Source organism: Rhinopithecus bieti, unplaced genomic scaffold, assembly GCF_001698545.2.
Source record: "Rhinopithecus bieti isolate Rb0 unplaced genomic scaffold, ASM169854v2 scaffold_12667, whole genome shotgun sequence".
Classification (NCBI taxonomy): domain Eukaryota; kingdom Metazoa; phylum Chordata; class Mammalia; order Primates; family Cercopithecidae; genus Rhinopithecus; species Rhinopithecus bieti.
The window spans coordinates 841,828-851,926 of NW_016807256.1; the positions used below are offsets into that span (position 1 = coordinate 841,828).

General features: G+C 46.4%; 1 protein-coding gene across 1 annotated transcript in view; it reads right to left on the reverse strand.

Annotated features, from left to right (window-relative positions):
- ZNF275 (zinc finger protein 275) overlaps positions 1 to 8,349 on the reverse strand; it is a 21,686-nt gene extending 13,337 nt beyond the window's left edge. Inside the window, exons 1-2 of the mRNA XM_017880808.1 lie at positions 8,214 to 8,349; positions 5,809 to 5,885 (exon numbers count right to left, since the gene is read on the reverse strand). Coding sequence (XP_017736297.1) covers positions 5,809 to 5,839 — 31 coding nt within the window. The 5' untranslated portion in view covers positions 5,840 to 5,885; positions 8,214 to 8,349. The remainder of the gene's footprint in view (positions 1 to 5,808; positions 5,886 to 8,213) is intronic.
- Between the last annotated feature and the right edge of the window lie 1,750 nt (positions 8,350 to 10,099).

Here is a 10,099-nt window from a genome sequence, read left to right on the forward strand (position 1 = left end):
TAAAAAAGGATGAGTTCATGTCCTTTGTAGGGACATGGATGAAGCTGGAAACCATCATTCTCAGCAAACTATCGCAAGGACAAAAAACCAAACACCGCATGTTCTCACTCATAGGTGGGAATTGAACAATGAGAACATTTGGATACAGGAAGGAGAACAGCACACACCGGGGCCTGTCGTGATGTGGGGGTAGACGGGAGGGATAGTATTAGGAGATATACCTAATGTAAATGACGAGTTAATGGGTGCAGCACACCAACATGGCACATGTATACATATGTAACAAACCTGCACGTTGTGCACATGTACCCTAGAACTTAAAGTATAAAAAAAAAAGTACACAGTACTTGACGACATAGCAATACAAATGATCTCAAAAGAAGCTCAGAGAGAAAAAAGAGTTTTTAAAAACAAACAGCATCTCAATGACCTGGGGTAAGAGAAAATGGTCTAACACCTACATAACTGGAACCTGAGAAGGTGAAGAAAAGTGGGTGAGGGATAAAAAACACAGTTGAAGAAATAATGGTAGGACAGTTTTCCAAATTTGATGAAAACTATAAGCTCACACATCCAAGAAAGTCAGTGAACCCCTAGCAAGACTTTAAAAGACCCATAATAATCAGACTGCTGAAAAACCAGTGATAAAGAGAAAGTCTTCAAATAGCCAGAGGAAAGAAATGATGTTGCTGCATGGAGAGGAACAGAGTAATTACTAACTTCTTATCAGAGAATGTGCAAGTCAGAAAACCAGTGCATGACATTTTTAAAGTGCTAAAAGAAAAACAAACCTGTCAACTTAGAATTCTATATTCAAGGAAAATGTCCTTCCAAAATGAAGGCAAAATAAAGTTTGTTTTCAGACAAAAGCTGAGAGAATTCATCACTGGCAGATCTCTACTATAGGAAATATTAAAGGAAATCTTTCAGGTTGAAAGAAAATGATAGTAGGTGGAAAGATGGATCTACACAAAGGCATGAAGAACACCAGGAATATAAATATGTGGGGAAATATACAATGCTTTTACCAATCTGACTTTTAAATGTTTTAAAAGACATTCAATCATTCAAAGCAAAAATAATAAAAAGGTAGTGTGGGGTTTATAACATCAGAAGTAAAACATACGATTGTGTGTTCTGGCAAGTCCTCCAAGACTCTGATACATGCTAATAAGCCAACAGCAGAGATCAAATATATACTAAAAATAATCTGAAAGAAGAAGGGTAAAGAAAAAGAGGGGAAAAAAGAATGGAAGGGGCAAATAAAAACAAATAGCAAGATGGCAAACTTAAACCCAACCACGTGGATAGTTAAGGTAAGTGTAAATGGACTAAATACTCCGATCAAAAGGCAGAGATTGTCAGGCTGTAATAAAAACAAAGACATACTGTCTACAAGAAACTTTAAATATAAAGGCACAGATAGGTTAAAAGTAAATGGATGGAAAATAGAAAACAGGATACTAGAACCAACACAGAGTCTAGAAAATCCCAATGTCATAAAAAAGTGGGGGAAAGAATGAATGACAAATGTGGCTAAGAGCTCTGGAGACACTACCAAAGAGCCCTAGAACTCAGCAGGAAGAAAGCTGGAGGATTTCAATATAAAACCAACAGGTGCCAGCGTAGGATGATATGCTGCAGATGACAAAAATGTGAATCTTTCATAGATGATACAGGCATAGATAGTTACTCTCCCTTGAAAACCCAAAGAGGGTAAGGGAAGGGGAGGAGATGGTTAAGTATATATTTGCATTTTAGGAGAAAAAAGGAAAAAAGTGAGAGTGACTTGTAGCTAGAATAAGCACATCTCTAATGTGTATGTGACCACATGGGGTTGGAGTTGGGGAGAGTCAAGGTCTAGAAAGATCTGCTTTCTTTTTCTGTAATGTGAGAATTTTTAGTAACCAAGCTGAATTTTGTTGGTATCAGAAAAGCATAACAATTGTAAAATATTTTGGTTTTAAAATACTTTGAGTAAGAAAGATGCTCAGCATGTGAGAAGCCAAGGGCTGAGGCCAAGGAGTCAATGGGGAGTGGCCCTTCGCTTGGGTAAAAAACCCAGCATTTCCTGGGATCCCCACACAGCAGGGCAAGTGCAGGGGAGAAGGGCTGGCAGGAATCTGTGGGCGGTCCACGAAGGGCAATGACCAGAAAGCCTAGAGACAGGCCCATGCGGTTGTGACTTCCTGGGCTCCTCCCTGCAAGCTATCAGCACCTAAGAAGTGCGGGCAGAAGGCCTCATCTAGTCCCAGAATCCAAGGCAGCCCCATTCCCATCTTTAACTGGCTGTCTGGCACAGGGGCTTCCCCAGTGTGAGTTCATGTTCATCCTCAGGTGCTCAGCAGCCACACCCTCTCTGTCCCACTGTCACCTGGGCAGGGCCCTGCTGGTCTGCTGGATTCCTCTGGTATACATTCAATGTCTGATTTGACTTTGGCTTCCAGTACAAAATGAACTGGTCATAAATTACTTACACAATTCATTAAAAAAAAATTCACTTCCAATTGACATTGACATTTGGCTGCCAAATGGAATGGAGAGGGGGATATTGTGGATATACCTTCTGAGAAAGAGGACCTGTTAGAGACCTCTTCTCACTGACCTCAGGCCAGAGACCTAAGAACTTAGCCTTCTGACAAGGTTCTGCCCCAGCCCCCCAATCCCATATCTTGCCCTGACACATCGCAGTGACACCCAGACACACTGGCCTTCATTCAATCCTAGATAGGCCAAGACTGTGGCCTTCAAGGCCTCTGAAACTGCTGAGAGTACCATGGGCTTCTCATGGATGGCTCCTTCTGAGAATTCGGGCTTCAACTCTATTTTTATTTTTCTGAGACAGGGTCTCACTCTGTCACCCAGGCTGGAATGTAGTGGTGCCATCACAGCTCACTGCAGCCTTGACCTCCCAAGCTCAAGTGATCCTCCCGCCTCAGCCTCTTGAGTAGCTGGGACTACAGCTGCGTGCCACCACCCCTGGCTAAATTTTTAAATTAAAAAAAAAAAAATTGTAGAGATGGAGTCTCACTATGCTGCCTAGACCAGTCTCGAACTTCTGGACTCAAGCCATCTTCCCACCTCAACCTCCAAATGCTGAGACTATAGGTGTGAACCACTGTGCCTGGCCCACATCAGGCTTCAACTCTAATGTCACCTCCTTAGAATGCCTTCACTCTCTAGTGTCCATCATAGTCTACTCGGAACATTTTTGCTAACTAAAAACTATCCAATGAAATTGCTTGCTTCTAACTGACAGTCCCCAGGAGAAATGGAGCTCCAACAGCGCAGGGGTGCTTTCTCATTCTTGGTCACTCCTGAGTCCCCAGTGTCTGCAGCAGCTCCTGGCCCTGAGTGGGCACGTGATAAATTGCGGGGTGACTGAATCAATGTGTGTGGGGAGTGGCATGTTAAATGAAGCACACTTCCAATACCGGAGCATGCACTACACGTGTTTGGAGCCATGCATCTCCCTTCCTGTAATTCACTTATCACATCCTGTGGTTATTACCGCCTCCATTCACAGAGAAGGAAACCAGGGCTCTAGGAGGTTAACTTGCTTAATATCCATCTCCCAAGATTTGAGACTTTTCGAACCACACCAGAGAAGAGCGAAATAATATCCAACCTATAACACCACGCCACAGCCAGAAGACAGACTGGGGGTGAGGCTTAGTGTCATCTAGGCCTAATGGTATATATGGGTGTTTGGGTGCTGCCTTTAAACCATCCTGTTAACATGCCCTCACTGCACAATGAGACATGTCATTCCTCTCTCTCTTTCTCCGTCTCTGTCTCTTACACACACACACACACACACACACACACACACACACACACACACAGAGTCCTCCCCAGCCACCCACGTTTAATCGAGTGAATCCTCCTGAAGTGTTCCATTTAATAGGGCAAATCCTACTGAAGTGTTTTTACTTAATTGGCATGATTAACTGTTGAAATCCTGGAGCCATAACTCCCAAATGAATTGTTAATAATCCTTTCCTGTGCAGCAACAGGAGTGCCCCTTCCTGTAGCAGCTCACCCAGGGGACTCAGCCTGAGAGCACTTTAGCTCTCAGTGGCTGCGTGATCACCACCCACAGTGACAGAGCCCCTGGACATGGAGATCATTTAAAAGGTACTCATAAAAATGGGAGGAAAGAAGTGGGGCCTGCTTCCACAAAAGGAAACGAAACTTTGCATAATTAATCAATCAAGTATATCAGGTAAAAGAGCTTCATGAGAAGCAAAGGAAGGTCATTAAAAAAAAGATAACACATTAATCCCTACTGCAGATCAAAATAAAATTATCATCAATCCTAGAGATAATCGGATCATTTAGGATCTATGTTGCACAACTGTTCTATTTTAAAATGGTGGAAATAATCAGGAAAAGAAGCTGGATACTGTGACAAAAGTGACAAACGCAGGTGTCCACTGCCTTCTGACAGTGGATCTTGGGGAATCAAGGTCGAAGGAATTCCAGACAGAACATGAAAATCATTGTAATGCACACCTGATGGACACACAGGGTAATGCTGACCTTGAAGTAAGGCACTTTCACTCACAGCACAAAAGCATGTCCTGAATCTCGTAGGTGCACTCCTACATACAACTGGGAAATATGAACGCTCAAAGAAATACTGTGGGAAAACACATTTCCAACCCTTAATGTAAGTGGTATTACTCTCCTTCTTTCAATGGGATCTGAAGATAGTCTAAAGACTATAAACTCCCAGAAAGCAAAGGCCCTGTCAAGGTCAGCTGTGAATTGCACACTGGACCTAGGCAAGCACCATTACACTGCAGCTGTTTAACAAACATCTGCTAGAATAAATGGAAAATAATGATGTCAATGTCAACCTACTGCCGATAATTTGAAAAATTATGCTTTCTAAAACACGAGAGCTCACGTGAGTGAACAAATCTTCCTGCTCACGTGCTTTAGATCACAATGTAAATTTTAACCAACTTATTTAAATCAAATTTACTGCATGGAAGCAGAAAACACTAAGAGACTCAAAATAATCATTCCACTTCGATGTGGAAGAACAGAAATGAAAAGTTGAACTCAACAGAGACAAAAAACAACCCATGTCACAAAATGTAGTAATAATGAGATGTTTCCTGGTTATCTTTGGATTAAAGACACTCCTGCCTCACTGCTGAATGTTTGGCTACTGGCTAATGGTAGCTTCTGAGCCTAAAGACCAGCATTCAACTGATTTTATTGCACAAATAGCCAAGCAACATTCTCTAACAGGTGCGCTGTCCTTCCCTGGGCAGGGGAAAGGCAGCGAGGCCACCCAAATAAGCCTCATCTGGAAGGTTCCAGAAGCTTCCAAGGGGTGCCAGAAACACCTGGACTCTCTGAAGCATCTAAATAAAGACCTGGAGCAGAATGTCCTCAGGCCCTAAAGCTTGAGTTTACCCAGAAGACAACAGGTGGCTTGTGTTCTGTTCAGTTCCAGGCCAGAGCAAATGTACCCCAAAGGGTGTCTTCAAAGGTTTCCACTCACAAGAGATCCATTTCAGATGGATGGCTTCTGCTCCCTCTCCCATCCAAAAGGGAGATTAGATTCCAAATTCTCTTTCCTGAATATCTTTTCTCCTGTGAGTTGTGTTGCTTGGATTGAGAGAACTGTCTCTGGGCATAGACAGTTCAGCAACAATGGCATAGATGAAAATATAAGTGCTTCTGGAACCAAAACGATACTCCTCACCATGTTGTAACCCCACCTATAGGGTCTTCTGATAGCATGCCCAGCGTCAAGGCCAGCAGACACCACGCATAAACACCGAGACTTACCCAAAAGAGACACACATGGATGACTCATCATGGCTCAGAACTACTCCAAGGGATCAGCCTGGCAGGTAAGGTCCCACCTGTTGGATTGCAATGATTCAGGTGAACAGAAGCAGACCCATGTGCACCTCCCAGCAACCTGGCCCCCACATTTTGGGGGATGTACTGAACTGGGCCAGATACAGGGTTCGACTGAATATACACCGCCACAATCTGGATCCACCCTAGCCAGGTCAGGATGCAACCCTTGAGCCAAGTCCAGGGCCACGCTGGGCCTGGCCTTCATGTTCTTTCCACCTGACAGGCCAGGAGGCGGAAGTGAAGGCCCCACGTGGGCCCACCCTGTCCCGTCCCAAAGCAGCAAACAGGCTGCTACTCTAAGTAGCAGAATCCTGAAGGGTCTAAAGAGAGGGTGTCTCACCAGGAAAGTCTGTCTCTCTTGGGGTATTTGTGTCTGTGTGTGCCTTTTTCTGTATGTGTGGGTGGGAAGGCATCTGTTTCCTCTCTCACTTTGCCTGGGCACCTGTCTCTTTATGTTTGGGTTTCTATCTTATTTCCTTTCCATAAAAAGCCAGAAGGTAGACCAGAAGGGGATTTTGTAGTGTTTGTTGTACTTAATTGAGGAAAGTTTTGTGTTCCCATTTCCCCAAGAATATTCATGGCATCTTACTAAAAATCAAAATAAATTGTAAGTATAGCTGCCTTTAGGTAACACTGCCTGGATACAAAAGATTCGAAATTGGGGGTGGGGTGGGATGCTATGCAAATTGCAAGGAGCCCAGGCAGGTTTGGGTAAGGGCTGGATCATCGGGTGAGAAAGTTGGTTTGGAGTTCACTAAGAACTCATGTGGGAGTGTAGCAGGTTTGGGAGAGACCAAGGGATCTGCATTTTTCAACAAGCACCCCAGGAGATTATGATGCAGAACTGCACGTCCTTAACACTGGGCCTGTCTAGAATCTGGAGGTTCCCAGATTCTCCAACTCTCAGAATCTCTGTCATTGACAGGATTCCTGCCCAGGAGCCTTGTGAAATGGGAGCCCACTATCTCCGAGTCTGTGCTGATGGTTAGAAGAGAATTCACACGTTCTAGTAGATTTCCAAGGGGTCCCTCACAGACAGAAGGCTGAAAATCACTACTCAATAGGGTTCTATATATAAAACTCACAGTGTCTGGCCCAGTTCAGTACATCTCCCCAAAATGTTACTAGGGGGATATACTGAACTGGGTCAGACACTGTGCAAGTGGCTTCTACTTGAAGGTCCAATGTTGTGGGGTGGGGGGACTGTGGGGTGGGGAAGGGCTGAGGCAGCATTAGTACCTAGGGGAGGTGCTGTTCCCGCAATCCCATCTGAAATTCTCTTGTAAAGGAAAAATGTCGGGCTGAGGTTGAAGAGGAAATGTTTCATTGACCAAGGAGACTGGAGGGGGGCCGCGGGCCCAGCTAGGCCAAGGCTGGCTGGAGGGCTTCAATTGGAACAGGGTGGCAGGGTGGGACCTCTGGGAAGAGGGCCAGGAATGGGGGCGGGGGTTGTTTGAAAGGGACCATGGACTTTGGGCGGCAGGCGAGTGGTGGGGTGGGGGTTGTGGAAAAGACATGTAATTAATCACCCAAATATAGACTGGAGGAGCCAGCAAAGGAGTTTAAGGGGGCGGGGGCACTGGAGTGGGAGATGGCAGACCCCAGTAGGGGAGAGAAAAAGACTGGTTCAGACAGAGGGCCTTGAGCTCAGCTCACGGCCCCCTTTCCCCTCCCTCCCCACAGTTCTCTCTCTAGGCTACCTACCTGCCCCCATCCTCCCCACCAAGCTGAGGCTTAACCCCCACCCAACCCACTCAAAAGGAAAGGAGGGACTCCCCAGTGGGAATTGTTCCCACCTAGCCCACCCTCCCAGCGCCCAGACTGCGGCTCAGCCCCTCCCCTAGACCAGGGAAAAGTCCTTTAATCCCCACCCCTACAACGCCCCCTCCAGATCGGGCTCCTAGGCGTTAGGGGCGAGGGTCCTCTCTTTCCGCCCCTGAGCGGTTCTCATCTCCTAGCTTCCCCCAAAGAGCAGAGCAGGCCTCCGCACTTTAGCGATTCCCACCCGGGACCGCCGCCCCCCGCCCGCCTCGGGAAGGCCTTCGGGCCTCTTCGTACTCGTCATCCGGGACCCGTTCCCAGCTCTGGCCCGCCCAAGGCCGAGCAGCTCTCCAACAGCCCAGAGACGCCCCCTCCCTGCACCGTGCACTCTTCTGCGGCCCGCACACTCGCTCCAGCCCCGCACACGGTCCTGCGCCTCCTGCACATCCTCTCGCGGCCCTGCACGCTCACTCGGGCCCTCACATCCTCCTGCCGCCCCCACGATCACCTCCGCCCTGCGGCCCCTCCAGCGCCTCCGCACATCCTCCCGCGGCCCGCACACTCACCCAGGCCCGGCGGCGGCCGACGCGCGGCCCTCGGTGGAGCAGCGCTGGCGAGGCCCAGGCAGGCCTGGCGTGGCAGGAAGCGCCACGGAGCCGCCAGTGCCCCGCCGAGCTAACAGCCCCGCGGCGCGTTTCCGGAGCCGTGAGCGCAGCCCGGGGTTCTGAGGGAGCGAGGCCCCGCCCCGGCCCCAGTCTCGGCCCCGATTGGCCAGGAAAGGGGGCGGGGCGGGAAACGGGCGTGGTTTGGGGGCGGGGCGGACTGGGCAGGCAAATCTGATCAGCCTGCGGGGGAGCTGCGCGCGCGGGCTGAACGCTTGTGGGGAGGTGGGGAGGAGTGGAATGAGCGTGAGAATGAATGAATGAACGAGCGAACAAATCGACCAGCAGACGAAGGAGGGAACGAAGGAATGGAAGAGACCTCTCCCCTTTGGGCGTCTTCAAGATGGTGGTGAGGGGAGTGAAGGGTCGGGAACTGAGGGCAATAGACTAGGAAAGCTACTATTCTGTATGAATGAAATCAGATCGTCTGTACTATTGTGTGTCTGGATTCTTTCATTTAAAGTGATGTTTTTAAGATTTATCTATGTTATTGAATGTGCTATCGTTGAGTAGTATGCTGTTGTTTGGATATATCAGAGTTGGTTTGTTCATTCACCAGGTTATGATCTGGGCTGTTTCCAGTTTGGGTGATCATAAATAAAGCTACTATGAATATTCATGTACACATCTTTGTGTGGACATATGCTTTCATTTTTCTTGGGCAAATACCTAAGAGAGGAATTGCCACATCATAGGATAGTTTTATGTTTTATAAGAAACTGCCAGAATGTATTCCAAAGTGGTTGTGCAATTTACGTTCCCACCAGAAATGTATGAGAGCTCCTTTTCTTTCCCATCCTCATCAACATTTGAGGTTGTCAGCCTTTATTTTTAGCCATTTGAGAGGGTGGGAAGTGATATCTTATTGTTAGTTCAATTATCATCTCCCTGCTGACTAATTATGTTGAGTATGCTTTTATGTGCTCACTGGCCATTTCTATATCTTTCTTTGTAAAGTGTCTGTTCAAGTAGTTTGCCCAATGTTATGTGCAGTATATATATATATATGTGTGTGTGTGTGTGTGTATAGAGACAAAACAGGAAGCTAGCTCATTATGTGCAATGTGTGTGTATATGTGTGTGTGTATGTGTGTATATATATATACACAGACATTTAGTTCCTGAGAAATTTTATGTTTTAGATTTAGGGGGTACATGTGCAGGTTTGTTGCCTCGTTATAGTGTGTGATGTTGAGGTTTGGGGTACAAATGATCCTGTCATCCAAGTACTGAACATAGTACCCAATAGTTACTTTTTAAACCCTTGACCCCTCCCTCCCTGACCCCTCTTGTAGTTCCCATTGTCTGTTGTTCCCATCTTTATGTCCACAAGTACCCAATGTTTAGCTCCCACTTATAAATGAGAATGTGTGGCATTTGGTTTTATGTTCCTGCATTAATTCACTTAGGATAACATCCTCTAGCTGCATCCATGTTGCTGCAAAGGACATGATTTCATTCTTTTTTTGTGGCTGCATAGTATTCTGTGGTGAATACCTACCACATTTTCTTTATCTAGTCCACCACTGATGATCACCTAGGTTGATTCCACGTCTTTGCTATTGTGAATAGTGCTGTGATGACCATACAGGTGCATGTGTCTTGGTGGTAAAGTGATTTATTTTCCTTTGGGTATATACCCAGTACTGGGATTGCTGGGTCAAATGGTAGCTCTGTTTTAAGTTCTTTGAGAAATCTCCAAACTGCTTTCCACAGTGGCTGAAATAATTTACATTCCCATCAGCAGTGTATAAGCATCCCCTTTTCTCTCCAGCATCGGTTATTTTTTG